The following is a 21,207-nucleotide window of genomic DNA, read 5'->3' as shown; positions in this document are numbered from 1 at the left end:
TAGGGTTGCAAATTCAGGAGGTGGGACACTGACAGTCAACTTATCAAGGCAAAGTAGAAGTGAGGTCTGACAGAGCTCCAGTTTTATCTGCCCAAGTGTGCATGCAAAGCTACTAATCAAAATTCACTCCTGCTGTACCTGGACAACCTGGATACAAGCTAAACAAAGCAAAGAAGAAAATCTGGGTAATGATTTGACAAAGATCTGGCTTTGTGTGCATATGCCATTTCTTCATTGCCCAAACTCATTCTCACTCTGCTTAAATAATCAAGTTTATCCAAACAAGACCCTGACTGAGTTCTGACATTGCCCCAGGTTTGCATCCTTAGGCCTTTTGCTTTACACACCTAAAGTTGAATCACTGTCAGAACCTGATACCGCTCTGAATGTTCCTGATGTAAAGGGCAAATATCAATTTTAAAAATGAACATGGAACAGGAGTGACTAAACCGGAATTAAGGAATTACTGTATGCAAAACTAAATATTTACTTTTATAACTGATTAGAAATATTCAAACAATGAAATATTATTTAAAATACTGCAAAACTATACAATGGTTTTAATCTGTAGATAAAAACCTAATTATTTTAAGTAGCATATTTCTTGCCTCATCCTAACGTTAATAAAATAATTAGTTTTATTAATTAACAGGATGTAAAAATATATTGGAAAATATAGTTTTTAAGGACTATAAATTCAGGGGAGTTAAGAGATATAATCTTTGGACATTAAATTTTATTGACAACTGGTTTTATTGGTGTTTATAGAAAATTGAGATATTGAAAATGTGGTGGAACACTGAGTGATATTTATAATATTAAAATATTAGGGGTTAAAAAGTATATTGTATAAAGAAATGTTATTGATGTTCACATATACTTTTGGAGAAAGTGATAAAAAATCATAGAGAGAATAGTATTGTTTAAAGTTAATGTGGTAAGAACCCCAACAAATGGGAAAAACAAAGAAATAAGTATAAATTGGGAAAATAGTATAATATAGATTGATACATAGAATATATTATAATTATGACCACATTAAGGTCAGAAGTTGGTAGATAAAAATTCTGTATATGTAACTGTATTATTACTGTACTGTGTGAAAAATATGTTAATCCAGTCATTACTCTGTCCACAAAAAATGTTGGTTGTTAAAGAAAAACTGCAAATAAAAAATACAAAACAAAAAAAAGAAGCAGAAGGGAAAAAATAATTATTTTCTTCCCTCAAAATGGGAGCCTATACAAAAACAGTAGTCTAGGACAGTGGTCCCCAACCCCCGGTCCGCGGACCGGTGCCGGGCCGTGGAGTACCTGGCACCGGGCCGCGCAGTGGCCGGGGGACATGAACGCTGCAGCGCAAAGGCTCCTGGGCCGTGCGCAAAAGCTCCTGGGCCGTGCGCAATGGGCCGTGCGCAAAAGCTCCTGGGCCGTGCCCCCACCCCTGCGTGCGCTCAGCGGGCCGCGGCGATAAAAAGGTTGGAGACCACTGGTCTAGGAGACTGAAAGAGATAGAGAATTCTTTACTAGTGTATACAACTTTGCCAAGTTAATGAGACCAACACAAGGACATTAACTGTTCTGCTTTTTTCAAAAGTTTAGCATACAGGTTCCAGATAGGGAATTTCCAACATATTGCTACAGCTGACTGTCCACAATCGTTTTTATTTCAATTCACAGGCTAAAAAAAATATTGTATAACAATTACTCTAAACAGAAATAAAAACAAAGAAATCATATCCATGGAATAAGATAAGGATAAAATTAACATAAAACTACAGAGTACAGAAATTAAAACAAGAGAATCCTATAAATTATGTAAAGTTTAAATTGTTGTAATGAATAATCTAAATACCATAAATAACTAAGATAGATAACTATAAAATTGCATGATATTAGAATTTATAAAATACAACGTAAATGTAAAGTGTGGCACTTTATATTAAGTCTAATACTTGCTGAAGCCCTGCTAGGATTTATGGCCCAACTAATTACAACAAAGAAATAGCAAAATAAAACATGTAACATTTAAAAGGGAAAGGGAAAAAGGACGGGGAGGAAAAACAAAAACAAAGGAAGAGAAAATATACTCAGTTATGGAAGCCTAGACTGTCTACAAATAAGCCCCTCCTATTACCAGAAGTCAAAAATTGTGGTGCTTGAAGTCATACAGACCAGTTGCCAGCACCTACCAGTTACCAGCTTCAATTATCCCATGCCTTTCCTCTTTGAGGAAAGGTCAAAGATAACTGAAGATAACTAGAACCTGGAGTGCTTGCCTACAATGGTAACAGGGCTAACAGAACAGCAGTAAAGTCAGTATTCATGATGTAGAATCTGGCAAAAACCAAGAGTCCCACAACAAATACCAGCTTTCTTCCTCTTGAATCAAATGAAGATTGAGAAATCATTTTTTTATTATTTAATAGTCACATTTTCATAGTAGCAATTTTGAGTTCTTGACTTCTTCACACAAAGCTAAAGATGAAGCTTTACAAAAATAATTAAGCAGCATCTTTTTTGACATTTCTTCCCACCTGGATTGCAGAGGATTGCAGAGATCCCACCTGTTTCATGTGCATGCATACACACCAGTAGCTTGCTTCACACCTGCTGTCCAGAGTTTAGTGGATCGCGGTTTACTAATTAATTCCATTACCTGGGTTTACACAACATACTGATTCCCAACAATCACAATTTGGTCTACCATTTTGTTCCAACAGTAGTTGGCTTTCACGCAATATGCTAAACCACAGCTTCCTCAATCCTTAGTTTAACACATATGCAAGTATGGACTCAGAAGCAGATTAAACCACAAACTACCATTTACAAGCTGAATCAGAAACAACTATTCTGACTTAATATACGTTTCTACCATGGGTTTGGCCGCCGGTAAATGTCTTCATAATTTTTTCAATTCGATTTCCCGAGTGTCTCCAAAGCACTGAACCCTTATCCGTAAAGAATAGGCGCTAGGCTAAAATGAGGTCCGCTAGTTTTTAGTTTAGGGCGACTTTATTCCAACCTATCGTGACAACGAGGTGCTACACTTAACAGTTCCCACCTACAGCCTGGTTTGTATTTCAGATGCTGAACGCCTGGGATAATACAAACGTTTACTACAAGCCCGGTGATTTCAAGTGATTTGCCTTCTTCTCGAGGGAATTTCATCTCCAGCCATTACCACGCTTTCTGAACCAAGCACTTTTTTCCAAAGCTTTCCTCGCTTCGGAGGTCTTTTTCGAGCGGACCCGATCCTGTTTCTCAAGACTCCCTACGAAATGCAACTCCCATGCGGAAAGAGGCTTGGCCTCGGTTTTTGCTGCCCTCGCCCTGCCTTCCGCTCTCGTTCTGACCCGACACCCCCCCCCCCTTTCAGCCTCCATGTCCAGCCCTTCGCTCTTCTCGCCTCCCGACCCGAACCCCAATCCCCCCCCCCCCGCCCTGCTCTAGTCACACCCGTTTTACCTGCGCGGGCTCCGTGCTCGCCGGCATCCCCTCGGGCAAGGCCTGGAAGAGGAGCAAAGCCATTGCACCGAAGAGCCTCCGCTCCATTCCCCCCCACCCCCCGTTCCCCAGCCAACTTCACCCAAATACTGTGAGTCTGGCCGAGAACGAGCGTACCCCAAGAGCCTTACTCCACCCATGCCATGCTTCCCATTGGGTACAAAGAGGCCCTTCCTGTCTTCCATTGGCTTTCGCTGCTGCTGTTTAAAATACGGCTGTGGAAATGGGAGTATTTTAAGAATAGGTTCCGCCTTTTTCGCCCGCGGGTGGAGGGAGGGGGAGAAATATATGAAAGGCCGAAACGGCCATATTAAGTGTGGCGGAAGTATGCATATGGTGGCGGAGGCAGCGTGTTTGGCTTTTCTCGTTTAAAGAGACAGGAGACAGGAGACTGGAACAAAGGGAGCTGCGATTATGTCTTTCGAATTGGGACAACCGGTTAATTGTAAGAAACGGGGCGGATTAGACCTTTTGATTCTGCAGGAACGAGAAGGAAGCTTCTCTAAATAATGTCCTTGATCACAAGAGCAAGAAACCCAGGGCATACATATAAGCCTACCCAGGCAGAACAGGCAGGTACAATGGTATATGGCCCACCCATTGTCTGGATGCAACAGTAAAATGCTAAGAAAAGCTACCTTATTCTTTCTGTCATTCGTGCACCTCATTTCCCTTACCACTGATGTGATAATGACCAAATGCAAGTAGTGACAGAGTTCATACAATATGCTAAACCTTGGTTTATTTCATCCTGGATAATTGTGTTAAGAATTATTTGCATTCACCCTAAATCATAACCATGTTTGACAACTCACAGTTGCTTTGTTGTTGTTAGTTGCGAAGTCGTGTCCGACCCATCACGACCCCATGGACAACATTCTTCCAGGTCTTCCTGTCCTCTACCATCCTCTGGAGTCCATTTATGCTCACGCCTACTGCTTCAGTGACTCCATCCAGCCACTTCATTCTCTCATCCCCTTCTTTTGCCCTCAATCTTTCCCAGCATTAGGCTCTTCTCCAGTGAGCCCTTCCTTCTCATTAGGCACAATATGTTAAGCATTATTGTGATTTGTAGCTCAGGTTTATAACTAAGCCAATCAACCATGGCATCCTAACCTTGGCCTTGTTGACTGGGAATTCTGGAACATGAAATCCCATTTTGTGGAGTAGCAGGTTGGGACAGACACTTCCAGAGATAATCTTCAATTTACAACCACGGTTAGGACTAGAATTTCCATTGCTGTGCAAGTTAGTTGTTGAATGAATCATGCCCAATTTTATGATCTTTTTCTGCCATGGTTGTTAAGCAAATTGCTGCAGTTGTTAAGCAAATCACACAACTGTTAAACATATTGGACTTCCCAGTTGACTTTGCTTGTCAGAAATCAGCTGAGGATTTCTTAGGGTTACAAATGGCAATCACATAACCCCAGGACACTACAACTATCATAAATACATCCCCTGTGCCCAAATTTTGATCACATGACTGGGGCTACTGCATTGGTAGCAGAGGTGGGTTTCAGCAGGTTCTGACCAGTTCTGGAGAACTGGTAGTGGAAATTTTGAGTCGTTCGGAGAACTGGTAGTAAAAATTCTGACTGGCCCCACCCCCATCTATTCTCTGCCCCCCAAGTCCCAGCTGATTGGGAGGGAATGGAGATTTTACAGTATCCTTCCCTTCCCACACCCACCACAAAGCCACGCCCACCAAGCCATGCCATGCCCACCAAGCTACACCCACAGAACTGGTAGTAAAAAAATTTGAAACCCACCACTGATTGGTAATAAATTTGAGGAATCTTCTAAATCACTTTTTTCAATGCCATTGTAACTTTGTACAATCATTAAACAAACAGTTGTAAGTCGAGGATCACCTGTCGATTGTGCTACCCAGTGCAAGAGAGGCTGAACCAAAACAAAGGTAGCTGCTTGAGCTCTGCTCAATATTCTAAGCAATATTTGGGGCATATCCAAGCCTCTGCCACACCATCACCATAGTTGTTCCCAAAGCCGCACAAATTGTGCATATAGCAAGGCTTATGGTAGGACAAGATGCTGGATCAAATAAATACAAAATTAGACAGCCTCAGTCATGATTTGAGAATGAGATTAATAGGAGACCACATGTCCTTTAAAAATGGTTACAAAGTTGTGAGTTTAAGCCTCCTTCTTTCTATCTCTTAATTCTGAATGGGTTTGTGCAACTGCCTTTGAATCAGTCTTGACTCTGAAGTCAAGTCTCTGCAGTTTTCTTGGCAAGGCTTTGCATTGCCTGCTTCCTAGGGTTGAAACAGAATGACTGACCCACGGTCACCAGTTGGCTTTGTACCTAATGGGACTAAAACTCATGCTCTTCCCATTTCTAACCTGGTACCTTAATCACTTTGACTCACAGGAACAAAAGTTAATAAATTTGCAGTACTGTTCAACAAGTGAAATAGCGGCAGGGAACATCCTAATATATGAATAAAATTGGGTTTGGTGAGCTAACCCATATCTGTTGGGACCAAGGGACAGAAATCAGCAAAAAACATGATTAATATAACTCTCCCAGTTTTCCTTCTGATTTTCAGTTATTTTTCAATTGGATGTAGACTGTTGTGATGTACCAACAGAACTGAGAAACTTTTATGATACCGTTTTTCCCCAAAAATAAGACATCTCCCAATAATAAGCCCAATTGGGCTTTCGAACTCACATGCTATAATAAGCCCCCTCTGAAAATAAGCCCCCCAAAAACTTATACGCATGCGCAGCTGCTGTGCAAACAGCATGAGGTGAGGAGGCAAGGTGGGGGAACGGTGGGGGAACATGCCCACGCGCACCTGCCATCCACCCAGAACGGCCTCGCGGAGGCCGCTCCCGCAAACCATAGCTTGCGCGCCCCTTCTCTTAGTGGCAGCCGCAAAAAGCGGCCGCAAACAAACTCTTGCCAGCCCTAACCCTGTTGACCTGGGGGGAGGGGTACTGACACCGGAGCTCCGAGCAGTGGCCAGTGTGGGCTGTCTGTGCAGCCATGAAGCGGGATCGGCGTGGCCAGTTCTTGCCCGCAGCATTGTCAGTGAGGGTCAGGTCAGAGCCGCTGCCACTGCCGCCCAAGATCCACAGGCCAAATTCAGTGAGCTGGACGCACTGCTGCCACTGGGGAGAAGAGAGAGAGGAGGCGCTGCGAGAGAGCCCATTTCTGATGTTCTCCTCCTGGGCGGCAGCAGCATGTTCAGCTCCCCGAATCAGGCTTGGCAATCTCAGCCTGTGAAGGAAAATGGGAGGTGGGGAAGGGTGGGGAGGCGGAGAAGTGAGAATTCTGCAGCTCACCCAAACCCCAGATCTCTTGTTTGTCCTGCAGGCTCTTCAAGAGGAAGGCGACTGAGCCAGTCTGTGGCTTTTGCAATCCAAGCCAGTGCTTTTTCTCCTGCTCCCCTTTTGTCCCCACTGGAGCTGAAGCAGAGAACAAAAGGATGGCTGGGAAGAGTTTAAAAGAGAGAATCCAAGGTCCTGGTTCTCAAGTTACACACTGCTGGTGGGGGGAAGGAAATCGCAAGCTACGGTTTGCGGGAGCGGCCTCCACGAGGCCGTTCCAGGTGGATGGCAGGTGCGCGTGGGGCATGTTCCCCCACCATTCGTCCCCCCCCCACCTGCCTTGCCTCGCCTCATGTTGTTTGCATGGGAAGCAAATTAAAAGCTGCCAAGATTGCTGGAGGCAGCGGCCTGAGCAGCATCGGCAAAGCAGCTGGTCGGCGCTCCGGCACCAGTCCCCCTGCAGTGGGCCGATGTTCAGGGGCCTCCTGGACCTGAAAAATAATAAGACAACCCCCCCCCCGATAATAAGGCCAAGGCCATATTTCGAGGGTCAAAAGAAAATAAGACCCTGTCTTATTTTCAGGGAAACATGGTAGTTGCATTTAAATTTTTTAAAAATCTATAAATCTGTTTCAATTTACTAAATAAAATTTCAATTTAAAATTTTCTCATGAATCTCTTCACTATAGTCCTGAAAACATAAGCCATTCTCAATGTTTTTCAGTGACCTTGACTACATAAAGCCCTGGTGCAGCCCTAATTTTATCTAAAAAACCTCTCGCTGCTCTTATTAAGAAGAGACTGAAATGAAACCACTGCCAGTATGGGTAAAATACAGCTGGTGAATCTGGCACAATTATTATGCAGTTGATAATAGTTATACTGCACTTTCAAAATAGTAGTGGAGTTCTCAGTAACAGGACATACTTGCCAGAAAGCTGTCATTAGCTTTGCTAGGGCTCAACATTCTAATTAAATATTTGCCATTTAGAATAGTTTGGGGGAGGCAAAATGCAAAAACGGAATAATCTGAAGTAATCAATCTTAGATATATTCAAAACTGATTTTCCCCTTCTTTATTTTTTTGGTCAAATGATGAACTAGTAAAAGGCTGGAGTTTTCTTTTTTATATGTATTGTTAACAGGTTCAGGCAGTGAAGCAATGAAAGGTGTGTCTTTTCTTCTTATTTCCCCCAGGGGAATTAGACAAGAGTTCTGCAAGTTTCTCCTTCTAGCTGAAATTAGAGGAAGAGCCTTGAAACTCTGTGCCTTTTTTCACCGCTACTCAAAAGATTTGTCCACAGAAAGGAAAGGAACTGATGCTTCCTTTCCTGACATCCGTGGGAAGGATAAAATATTAAGGGGAGCCACTGGTTGAGGGCCATGATCATTGCTGTTTAGACATTACGCTTAGGCTAAGTGGCTTAGCTATTATTATGACTAAAGTATAAAAGGCTGAAATCCAGAATGCAGTTTATTAAGCCACATAAAGCCACAGAAGAGCTCTTAGTCTCTTGTTCATGTGAAGAAGCCATTTTGTTGAAGCATGTCTGCCTGACTTTGGCCTGTGGTTGATGGGAGATTGCATCAGAATCCCATTTACGTTGCCTTGCATTCCAGATGGGTTAGAATTGTATGAAGTTTAAAATAGCTTGATGAAAACTGCAGATTTCTAACCATACTTAAAGTTAATCTAGCTAAAACTTTATTTGAATCCTTACATCTTTTCCAGGTCCATGTATCTACTTGCCTTTTCAGTGAGATCATCATGGTACTGGCCGTTTACAGATTAGGAAAATAATAAGGGTTAATACATTAAACCAGCAGTCCCCAACCTTTACGGCTCTGTGGACCTGCAGTGGTGGCTGCAATGGTAGTGGAGTAGTGGTTTCACACGTATGCCCGCAGCTTGTACAAATGAAGCTTCGCGCGCTTACCTGCCACATATGTGGCACAGTTCCCAACAGACTGCACACTGGTACAAGTGCGTAAACCAGGGTTTGAGACCCCTGCACTAAACTAGATTTATTGAATAATTCACGATTATCTAGGTCCATACAACACATTGTAATAAATTATGGTTTAAAATCACAATGATTGGATTTATATCACAAGTAAACAAAAAAACCACATTGTAGATAATGCATAGTCAACATGATTTTGTTGAGTATAATAAGAAAATTATGTTGTCTCATAATGATTCCTCTGACTTGAAGAGGTGATTGTATTGCTGATTATTTAACTGACAAATGTGTTTTATCCCTTTGTTCCCACAAAAAGTATTTAGCAACACTGGTTCCCTTAACACTCCAGATATTTTTTTCATTGCTAAGTCAGAGACCGTAAATAGATTGTATGTCTTCTTGTTTTCCCTCTAGCTCTTGAAATGTGAGTCAGACATAAAAATGTATTTCCCAGCCAGGTTTTGTTTGAAAACAAGGACTCAACTGCGGCAATAATAAGGGTTATTTTTTTACTTTAAAAAGGCAGGAAGATAACTCTTTAAAGGCTCTGGAAGGCTATGTTTCTTGGAAGAGGCTATGATGGGAAAGGAGAATTAAATACAAATACGGGAAATGGAAACCCAGCCCTTGAAATCTGAGACATTGAATCTGGCCAAACATGCAACACATTTCTAAGTAATTCAAAATGTCTTTAATACTGAATTCAGATATGAGAGTAAACACTATTGAAACGAATAAAATTGAATTGTAATGTATCTTCATTATTACACAGGAAGTAAGCTTAGTAGTTTCAGTCTTTTAGTGAAAGCGTAATCTTCCTCCTTCGCTGGATATATTTTTTTTTATAAAGTATGTTTATTTGGATAAAGACATCTCTCATTAATATGATGTAACGTGAAAACTATTGCAACACTGAATTAAACAGATTCTTACAAAGCAATTGTGATAACTGCTATGTAATGAACCTGAGACGGAGAAGGGGAAATATCAGTGTCAACAAATATATAAGTTTGTTGCATAAGAAGGCAAAGCTGCTGTTGGTTCTATACAAAAAACATCTCTGTTAGGTACCTCCCTTCATCAGCTACAGCAGAAGGAGAAAAGGAAAACAGGGACAAAGCTCCAAAACCACCGGCGCTGGGCTTTTCTGGCTCCCGATGCCATTAGGACTGGAGTCAAGCATTCAGCAGAATAAACAAGAGATTTTCGAATTCAGCAGCACTGGTTTGCAACTTTTTGAGATGAAGTCAGGGGTGGGTTGCTACCGGTTCGGTCCGGATCTTGCAAACCGATAGTAATGGCAGCGCCCACCCGCCTGGACGTCATCATGGAGGCACTGCGCACGCGCAGAAGCGCTGTGTGCACGTGTTCCTGTTGTGAACCAGTAGCAAAGGTAAGTGGAACCCACCCCTGGTTGAAGTACTATCTAAAGAGCATCATTTCCTACTTAGTTACATTCAGGTTTAAATAACTAATGGCACCATTGCTTTGGACTAGATCCATTTTAGATGGTCGTTATAAAAACTGTGTTGTTAAGGAAGTTCTACTTCCTTCTCTTTTATGTTCTTTTTATATTCCAATTTTTGGGTTAGATAAACCTAAGGCAGAGGTCAGATCTCTTTGTTGTTATTGATCTCTTGGGGGTGGTTTTATGTTCAGATAAAATTCATTCCCATTTATTTGAAGATAAAACATTACTTATCCACTCAGCCTGAAGGCAGTAAAATACCTTAGCTCAGGCCTGTCAAACTGGAAGCACGTGGGCTGGATGCATCATGCACAGGCCATGCCCACCCGGCTCTGCAAAGGTAAAAAAATTGTGATACGCCTTAGCTCTAGATGCTGAAATCTGCAATCCAATAATTGGTATTTTCCCTGTGAAAGATCAACTATGAAGTAAACATCTATTACATAAATCCTAAACTTATGACCACACTTAAGCCCAAAATTTCTGTTGCTAAGCGAGACAGTTGTTAAGTGAGTTTTGACCCTTTCTTGCCACAGTTGTTATCACTGCAGATGTTAAGTTCATAACACGATTGTTGACTTTGCTTGGCAGAAGGTGGCAAAAGGTGATCGCATAACATCGGGACACTGCAGTCATCATAAAAATGAGCCAGTTGCCAAGGATCTAAATTTTGATCAGGTAACTAGGGGAATGCTGCAACGGTTGTAAATGTGAAAACTGGCATAAGTCACTTTTTTTCAGTGTCGGTGTAACTTCAAACAGTCCCTAAATAAAGTCAAGGACTACCTTTAGGAATATCATTATTTTTAGAATGCAACAATGCACCTTAGAAAACAGATAATTCTTTGACTGCAAGAATTTCGATTATCTTGCTTGCTTTTATACATTAAAGGAAATCCTATAGAAGCCATTTTCCACACCACTGCCCCGAAGCTTTTTAATCCAATTTGAAGTGCTAATTACAAAGAACCAAACCATTGTTAAGCCCTCAGATGGCTACAGGATCTATAGCAAAAGAAAATATCTTTACCCCATAGGAATAAAATCATCCAGCAACTTGGAAATTTATCTTCTACTGAGGAGAATTGGCAAATCCAGCAGCACTTTTGTCTTTGGACTACTAAGGGGAAACTGCAGAACATTCAGTTTGGTGTGTCTCAATGCTACCTGAGCTTAAAAAGATGGGAGGAAGACAAGATTTGCTGGAATTTTCTGAGCTTGGTTGTTTTACTGCAAATGTTTCTTTACCAGCCTAGGTAGCATCAAGGCATGAGAGAGTAAAGTTTACCTTCTTATCTGGGTGTTGGCTGCTAGGGAAGATGTAGGCTGGACTGTTTGTTTTCCCCCTTGACCTTTGATTATAATATATATTCTCAACCAGTGGAGAGATAGAGAAAGGTGTCTTCCAACATGGAAATGAAGCCAGAGAAATCCCAAACAAGCCTAGCTTCAGACCAGTTCTTGCTATATACCACAGCTGAATCATAAATAAATAGCTTCAGCTTTCAACCTGGCAAAGATTCTTCTGAAAATGCCCGTTCTCTATAAAGATAAGTTTCCACAAATACTTCCAAAAATATCTAGTATTTCTGCTGTCTTACTGTATTATTTCTTCTTAGTGTCATGTGAATTCTTTTCAAGTTAAGCTCTGCATTAAAAGCCCTCATCGGGATTTCCCAGTTGGGTAAGGTTAGACAAGTGGGGAACTATAGCTAATAAAATGACACAAATCTCACCCTTCTTACTCCTTGTCTCTCCTCGGCATCATGAGCTGAATCGTGGGAGAGGCAGGGAGGGAGGAGTAGCAGTGAGGCTTTCTTTTCCTATGGGTAAACTCTAACATTTTTCTATTGTGATTGTCAGTGGGAAACTAGTGACTTGGTCTCTGCTTAATCAAATAATCAGCTGACTAGTGGAGTTATTTGCTTAGCTTCCTGCCATTAATAGCAGTGGGAAATCAGCCATCTTTTCCTAATTTAAAAGATAGATATGGCTGCTTGTTGCTTCATTTTGCATTTGGTAGGTCTATGATGTAGGAGTGTCAAACTCGCGGCCCACGGGCTGGATGTAAAAGCACTCCAGTAGTGGGTTCCACTTACCTTCGGAATGCAGAGCATCCATGATTGTGTCCGGGCAGGTGGGCAGAGCCTCCCGCCGCTGCCACTACTGGTTCGCTTGAATCGGGGTGAACTGGTAGAAACCCATCACTGATGCACTGGCCAAGCCCACCCCTAGTTTAGCGAAGAGCGGGAATAGTCGCAATACATCACGTGACGACAATGTGCCATCGCGAGTTTGACACCCGTAATGTAGATGATTAATCTGTAAACTATTTCATATACTGTTTCAATGTCTGAGAATACAGAAAATAACTAAAGATAAGTCCCTGCAAGTATGCATTGTCACCAGGCTGAACTGCACAACCAGACCAGGGGTGGGTTCTACTTATCTTTACTACCAGTTCGTAACTTGGCCGCGTGCATGCGTGAGCGAAGCAAAGTGCATGCCCAGAAGCGTTGTGATGACATCGGGGTCGGTGGGTGGAGCCTCCTGCCGGTTTTACTCCGGTTCTATAGAACCGGTGCGAACCGGGGGCAACCCACCACTGAACCAGATTGATCTTCCATGATAGGACATTAACTATTTCTGAAGGGCAGGATTTACCACATTTGTCTTTTGCTTAGTCGCAGAACAACAGGAAAGCAAGCCCCACCTGTCTTTTCTTGCTATACATCTGGAGAAGTGTTGCCAGCCCTTCTAGGTAGACCAGATTAGGAACCAAAGTCATGCAGGCCAATACTACTTTTATTGTAAAATTTCAATTTGCCATGGCCAACTCGATACAGTCAATTTGCCATGGCCAACTTGCTGTGGGACAAGAGTTACACTAATATCAAGAAATAGATTCATTAAAGAAAGGATGCAAAAGGAGGGATAGAGTGAAATGTGAATGACAAAAATTAAAATAATTTGTTATTTATTTTAAATAATTAAATTGAATTGTTAAATTATCTCATGGTGAGTTGGCCACAGCGAGTTGGCTGTGGCAAGTTGTCCCACTCCAATTCTCCAGTGTCTGTCCATGGGAAGAGTAATAATTGGTGCTTACTTTCTCATCATGTATGGGAGGAGTAAAGAAGCAGGAGAATCCATCAGTTTGGGACTTTGATAAGTATGGTCAAGACAGGCTATTAATGTGACCAAAACAGAGCAAGGGGTGGAAATCTGGAGAGGAGTTTTCTAAACCAGATTAATTCCCACAATGGGAGGGCAGCAGCCAGAAAATCCCACTGTTGCTATTCCAGGCTTATGCTCAGGTTTGGAGCAAGCAATACTTTAAGTCAAACAGACTATGGTATCCCTTCTCTGAAGTTGAAAATTCAACATATAGACATTCTGCAACAGTTCTACAGAGACCTCTTGGTAAACAAATAAATATAGAGCAATTGTTTAAGAAAGCTTGGAGCCAAGTTAGCTTTGCTCACTACTTTGCTCACTACCAGCTGTTTGTGACGAAATTATCAAGGTCTGAATGTTGCTGTTCAAACATAGACAGATGAGGTGCAGAACAGAACTCAGTGTTCTTCAGGAAGAATTGGCACAAATTCAGATATAATTTGGTATCCAGTATGTATTGGAGAATCTTGTTCCTATGGTAAATGAGAAAGGATTGTTTGGTATAAAAATCTGTAACATTTGTTTATGGGTATAGGACAACCTTCCCCAACTTATCTTGCTGATAGAAACCTCCATTACCCTAAGGCCTAAGCCACTATGCACATTGGTAATAACGAAAGTAGTAATCATACATCTCTGAAAAATATTCCATTGGAGAAGATTGGTGTAGGATTAGCAACTGTGTGAGGAAAATTTAGACTGGAAAATTACCAAGTGGCAAAATATTTAAATTCTCTTCTCTAAATGCTGTTGCTTTCATGAAAGACTCTCCCTCTTTCCAGATCTCTTGCATTTTACTTGGTTTTCCAAGTAAAGTTGTATAGTACAAGTTGTATAGTACAATTACTTACTATTCACTGTCCACAATGAAGTATAATCAGAAGTATGTTATCCTATAATTCAAATGAATGTAGAGGTGAAGTAAAACTAAACTTGTTTTTTTCAAACTTAGCTGCTGATATATGAAACAGTATATAAGCTGTTGATTATATCTTCAGCACAGAGAATTCAGACTTTTTTTTTTTTAACAAACACCTTAATCTTGCATTTCTGGAGCTTAAAAAAAATCCTTCAGTATATTTGAAGCATTCTCAAGTTTTGGATGCACTATATTTCTACGTATTATTTGGGCAAAAGTTCATATTTAGGATACCTTCACTGAGATTAGTTATGGCATTAGTGTTAAATGGCCTTGAGCTTTGTAAAGATGTTTGTTTTTACATTTAAATTACATTGGCAGGGCTTCGCAGTATACTGAAGTCGGAAAAGCCATACAGAACTGATCATCCTATTTCTGGTCTAAAATAAGTTTTTAGAATGTGGCTGGAACTGTGAGGATTGCAAAGGATGGATTTGCTTCCTCCATGTGACTCAATAGGCACAGATGTCTACCCATTATTTATTTCTAACTGAAATTATTCAGCTTTACATTTCAAGTCTTGATGAAATGTTCCAGTCATTTACAATTACCAACAAACTAGTAATTGCCAAGTTTCTATAAACAAGTTAGCTGATTGGCATCTCGTGATCCAGGGATTGGCGCATTAGCTTGAAATATTGTTGGCACATACATATCTTCAAGTACTATCTTGTTAATGATGGCCCATGTAGCACTTTTGGATAGGAGTACATATCCAATGGGTACATACAACTTCAGGCTTGGCTTGCCTTGGGTGTTTTTCCTACAGGAATCAATGCCACTAAAACAAGAATCTTTTTTGTTTGTTTGTTTGCAGAAAACTAGAAAAACAAAGGATGAGTTTTGTTTATTAATTTTCCCAGCTCTAAGCATGGAATGATACCAATTGGATTTGTAAGAACATACAGTAGTGAATGGACCATATGTTGCGCTAAATAGTGTTATGATTTGTTTGGTTTTGATTTAGGTTGTTTAGTGAAATCAGACAATGGTAGGCTATTAAACAGCACAAAGTTCTTTCTTACCTCATATTCATACGTTGCCAATATAACTGCTTTTTGACATACCATGTAAGAGTTCATTTGTGAATTCAAATAACTATGCTGAAATTTTGACTTATCAATTTATTCATCATACTGTATAAGTATACTACCAAACCTGTCAGGGACACCTGGCAGTTTATAATAATCCAAAAGAACTGCACAGCCAAGGTAATACAGAAGATTTTTGTGTATGTTGTGGCACTAAAATTCAACTATTTTTATGCCTGAAAAAAAAGCCAAAAGGATTGAAAGACTGTGACTAACATTCAAATAAATTCAAAACAATGGGTATCACAGTACAGGTTCTTTTATTTTCAATGATATATTGTTCCAAATTCTGGAATTGCTATCTTCAAAATTATATACAATCTGAAATTCCACTCTAGTAAAGATTGACTTCTGTAATCCAAAACTTCTGAAGAGGCCAAGCTATATTGATACCACAGTACAGTATCATTGAATTATAGTGTGCTGGGATACAAAATCCTAACTAAGGTGGAATGAAAATGATGGAAGAAGGAAGAAGGAAGAAAATAGATAAGACATTACTTAATTATGCCTTTAATATTCTAAAATATTATTTAATATTTATTTAATATTATTTTACTCTTCTCAGCCATTTCAGAATCAGATAAAGAATTAAAATGGGCAGGTGAGTGGGTGGGGAGACCAGAGACTTCCATAGAATAAGTGTTTGTTGGACTGGTGACATTTACATAGCACAGACTCTTGTCTGTGGGAGAAGTTTTTCAATCTACGGCCCCTTGGGGGTTCCGCCGTGAGCGGGCGGGCCGGAGGTCGCCCCCATTGGAGGAGATAATTAGGACCTTCCTGCTGTTGTGGGAGGACAGTAGAGATACCAACAGCACATTGATGAACAAATGGCTGTGTTACATCTTTTGTGAAGTCCCCTGTCTGAGCTTCGGGCCTCCATCGCTGCATTTTGGAGATGTATACGACTGCAGATCTTCTTGCGCTGCGAGATTCCCCCTTCTCACAGATGTGGCCCTCCTCACTATCGAGGGCCCACCTCAAGGACGGGTTTTGGAACCCAGAGAGGTGGCATGTGAAAACTAGGGGATTGAGGGGTTTTCTATCGAAATTTTTAGTCAAATTTTTAAGGGGTCCCAGGGAGGGGGAGGGTCAGATTGGAATTCGGGCTGTAGGTATGGGGGATAACCCACAAGGGGGAGGGTCGGGTCTGGCAGTGAAGCGCGGCGTGGGGGGTGGGGGACCCGGGGTCGAGGGGGGGGTTAGAGCTTGTCCAGATGGTTTTTTGAACATCAGTACTGTAGGTGAGAGGGGTAGATATGGCGGGAGCAGGGGGCCATATCGTGTTAGGGGAGTGCGCACTCACTGTCTATGAGTGGTGGCGTGCTCCGGCCCCCAAGGCTCTACTCGCTCCTCAGGTTGCATAGACCCTCAGGACCCAGGCCTTCGGCTGATGCTGTGCAATGCCAGGTCCGTAGTAAATAAAGCCCCCCTCATTTGTGATCTTGTTCAGGAGGGGGGTGCGGACCTGGCAGGTGTTACGGAGACCTGGTTGGGCCAGGAGGAGGGGTTCCCCTCGTTGAAATGTGCCCGCCAGGTTTCCAAGCATTCCATCAGCCGAGGTCATAGGGGAGGGGAGGGGGGGTAGCGGTTATCATTAAAGAAGGTCTGAGACCGAGGGAGGCCACTGTTCCTCAGACGGCCGGCTGTGAATCCCTTTTTGTGAAATGGGGTCATGGGGTTCAGATGGGTTTGCTGATCACGTACCTGGCTCCCTGCCACGTGGCAACAGCCCTGTCCGAGCTACTCAACGTCATCGCCACGGTGGCAGTTGATACCCCTAGGCTTATGGTCATGGGGGATTTCAACCTGTCGTCCGTGGGTGAGACGTCTGAGATGGCTCGGGAGTTCATGGCTTCCATGACAGCTATGGACCTGACCCAGTTAATTCATGGCCCTACCCACACAGCGGGAAACACGCTGGACCTGGTTTTTGTCTCTGGACAGTGGTTGAGGGATCTTGAGATAGGGGATAGTTACTGAACCCTTGTCATGGTCAGATCACTCTCTCCTTCGTCTCGACTTTCGAACCGCTGCAACTCGCCGCAGGGAGGCGGAGCCGGTAAGATGGTTCCGCCCCAGGCACCTGATGGAACCTGACAGATTCCAGACGGAGCTTGGGCCATTTCCTGAGGTTCTGGCACACGCCTCGACTGGAGACCTGGTGGCCGCCTGGGATAGGACGGCTGCTGGAGCTCTGGATCGGGTCGTGCCTTTGCGGCCTCTGACCTGGCGTCGATCTCAATTGGCTCCTTGGTTTACCGAGGAGCTGAGAGAGTTGAAGCGCCGGAAAAGACGCCTAGAGAGTAGTTGGAGGGCCAGTCTTTCTGACTCTGACCGGACACTAGTAAGATCCCACATTAGAAATTACCTAGTGGCGATAAAAGCAGCGAAATGTAGCTATTTTGCTGCTCTTATTGCATCATCAGATAACCGCCCGGCCGCCCTCTTTAGGGTGACCCGCTCCCTGCTCCATTAGGAAGCGCGGGAGGACCCCTTGGAGGGTAGAGCCGAGGATTTTGTTCAGTATCTGTATGACAAAATCACTCAGATTCGGGAAGATTTGGACTCTGACTGGGTAGTCTCAGGGGGAGAGACGGGCAGGTCTTGAGAATGTTATCTGGGATGAGTTTGATCCTGTGACCCCTGAGGACGTGGACAGGATTCTGGGTAGACTGAACAGGACCACTTGTTTATTGGACCCGTGTCCTTCCTGGTTAGTACTGGTTTCCCAGGAAGTGACACGAGGCTGGCTCCAGGGGATTATAAATGCTTCGCTGGGTGAGGGTGACTTTCCCGCCGCCTTGAAAGAGGCGGTGGTGAGGCCTCTCCTCAAGAAGCCTTCCCTGGACCCAGCAATGTTGGTAAATTATCGTCCGGTCTCCAACCTTCGCTTCGTGGCAAAGGTTGTTGAGAGTGTGGTCGCGCAACAGCTCCCCCAGCACCTGGATGAAACGACGTATCTAGATCCGTTCCAGTCGGGCTTCAGGCCCGGGTACAGCACGGAAACGGCATTGGTCGCGTTGGTAGATGATCTCTGGAGGGCTCGGGACAGGGGATGCTCCTCTGTCCTGGTCCTGTTAGATCTCTCAGCGGCTTTTGATACCATCGACCATGGTATCATGCTGCACCGGTTGGAAGAGTTAGGGGTGGGAGGCACTGTGTTGTGGTGGTTCTCCTCCTTTCTCTCTGACCGGTCGCAGTCTGTGTTGACAGGGGGGCAGAGGTCAACCCCGAGGCCCCTCATATGTGGGGTGTCGCAAGGGTCGGTCCTCTCGCCCCTCCTGTTCAACATTTATGTGAAGCCGCTGGGCGAGATCATCCGTGGTTTTGGGGTCAAGTACCACCAGTACGCTGACAACACCCAGCTGTACATCTCCACCCCAGACCACCCTAACGATGCCCTTGAGGTGATGTCCCGGTGCCTGGAGGCCGTGCGGATCTGGATGGGGAGGAATAGGCTCAGGCTCAACCCATCCAAGACCGAGTGGCTGTGGTTTCCGATGTCCCGATATAGTCAGTTGGGGCCATCACTGACTATTGGGGGCGAATCATTGGCCCCCACGGAGAGGGCGCGCAACTTGGGCGTCCTCCTGGATTCACGGCTGTCTTTAGAAGAGCACTTGACGGCCGTGACCGGGAGGATTTTTCATCAGGTTCGCCTGATTCGCCAGTTGCGTCCCTTTCTGGATCGGGACTCGTTATGCACGGTCACTCATGCCCTTGTCACCTCCCGCCTGGACTATTGCAACGCTCTCTACATGGGGTTCCCCTTGAGGAGCACCCGGAGGCTCCAGCTGGCGCAGAGTGCGGCCGCGCGGGTGGTAATGAGAGCGACATGGCGTTCCCATGTAACACCTCTCCTGCGCGAGCTGCACTGGCTCCCGGTGGTCTTCCGGGTGCGCTTCAAGGTTTTGGTTACCACCTTTAAAGCGCTCCATGGCTTAGGACCTGGGTACTTGCGGGACTGCCTACTACCAATAATAGCCTCCCACCAGCCGGTATGCTCCCATAGAGAGGGGCTCCTCCGGGTGCCGTCGGCCAAACAATGCCGACTGGCGGCCTCCAGGGGGAGAGCCTTCTCTGTGGGGGCACCTACTATCTGGAACGAGCTCCTCCCAGAGATACGGAGGATCCCGGATCTGCGCACCTTCCGCCGCGCTTTAAAGACCTTATTATTTCACCAGGCGGGCCTGGCCTAATTTTCTCCCTCTTTCATAAAAGATTTTTAATTTTTAAATATCTTTTAGTATTTTATACATTCAATTTTAAAATTGGTTCGGGGTTTTAAATTTGTCGGAGCCAAAATTATTTAATTTGATTTTATTCTACTTTTAAATTTTGTATGGATGTGTTTTATTGTTTGGCTGTGCACCACCCTGAGTCCTTCGGGAGTAGGGCGGTATAGAAATCAAATCAAATAAAAAAATTAAAAAAATTAAAAAAAAAAGAGAAGGAAAAACCCAGGGAGGGGGTAGATAACAGGCTACTTAATATAAAGCAATCAAAAGCACAAAAGTTGTGGAAAATTTGGTGCACCCACATTACATTGGAAAGTGAAAGTGCAGGCTGAATTCCCAAAGGACATAAAGGGATTAACTCTGGTTTACAAAGTGTAGTAGTTGGATTTACAGACTATACAAAGCCAAAATGAGGAACACACATGATTTAATATGATGTATGAAATTAGTCCTGAGTTCAATGGCAGTCTTAGGAAAAGAACAATAGGATTGCAATCTAATTTATTTTAGGGATTCAATTTAAGAAATGTTTATTCATAATCATCTATTGGTCTGTAACTGGTGGGATTTAGCCAATTCGCATCACTTCGGGAGAACCGGTTGTTAACTTTCTGAGCAGTTTGGTGAACTGGTTGTTGGAAGAAATCATTAGGGCAGAGAACCGGTTGTTAAATTATTTGAATCCCATCACTGGTCTGTAAGAACATAAGGTACATAATTTCAAATTTTAAATTCAAATTATCCATTTCAAGATCAAGTGAATTAATATATTATACAAAAACCCAGCTCTTGCTTTTCTGAAAAACCCTGAAGATGTGGTTTTGTCAGTGCACTGGGGACCACAAATGGAGATAAAGCTGATCAAGTGATTGATTTGTGTTGCTGCTGCCATGCAGAGGGAGGATTGTGGGTTCTTCTGTTGTGGATTTTTAATGTTGTAAACTGCCTAGATTCATCTGTGACTTAGGCACCATGTAAATTTGTGTAATAAATTTATACAGTCCTGGTCTGTATAAGGGGAAAGGCTGGCGAGGAGCCCCTCAACATGACACCGAGTTGACCACACCCACCCAGTCACATGACCACCTAGCCACGCCCACCCAGCCGGTCATTAGGCAGATCATATTAGTGGTCCGCGGGATTTAAAATTATGAATTAATGGTCCCTGAGGTCCAAAAGGTTGGGGACCCCTGCCCTAGAGGACAGGAAGTTGGCAGAGTCACTGGGCTATCAGCCTAGGCCTTCCTCAATTAATAACATAGGCAGTTAGCATCCAACAGTTAAAAATGAAAAGGACCGGAGCAAGAGTTGGTTCATAAAACATAATCTTGCTAAGCATATTATAGCTTAATGGAATGCAGCTAAAAGAGCCTGTCTAGAATGTTTGAAGAATGTTGATATTAATCAACCTATCACCAAATCATGGATTTGCATGTGCAGACCATGTGATACGCATAAGTGAATTAACCTTTTCAAAGTTAAGTTAGTACATTATATGATTGATTTACCTTTGCTGTTCTCATTATTCAGCATCTTTA

At 43.1% G+C, this 21,207-nt stretch overlaps 1 protein-coding gene and 1 long non-coding RNA gene across 2 annotated transcripts in view; one reads left to right on the top strand and one right to left on the bottom strand.

Annotated features, from left to right (window-relative positions):
- WBP1L (WW domain binding protein 1 like) overlaps positions 1 to 3,841 on the bottom strand; it is a 37,727-nt gene extending 33,886 nt beyond the window's left edge. Inside the window, exon 1 of the mRNA XM_034439972.3 lies at positions 3,468 to 3,841. Within this exon, the coding sequence (XP_034295863.1) occupies positions 3,468 to 3,554 (87 nt within the window). The 5' untranslated portion in view covers positions 3,555 to 3,841. The remainder of the gene's footprint in view (positions 1 to 3,467) is intronic.
- Positions 1 to 21,207, top strand: part of LOC117678654 (uncharacterized) — a 75,729-nt gene that overhangs the window by 29,479 nt on the left and 25,043 nt on the right. The window lies entirely within an intron of this gene.

Source organism: Pantherophis guttatus, chromosome 6, assembly GCF_059756535.1.
Source record: "Pantherophis guttatus breed Tessera chromosome 6, ASM5975653v1, whole genome shotgun sequence".
Classification (NCBI taxonomy): Eukaryota; Metazoa; Chordata; class Lepidosauria; order Squamata; family Colubridae; genus Pantherophis; species Pantherophis guttatus.
The sequence above is the reverse complement of the archived record's forward strand: the minus strand, read 5'-3'. Positions and strand labels throughout refer to the sequence as shown.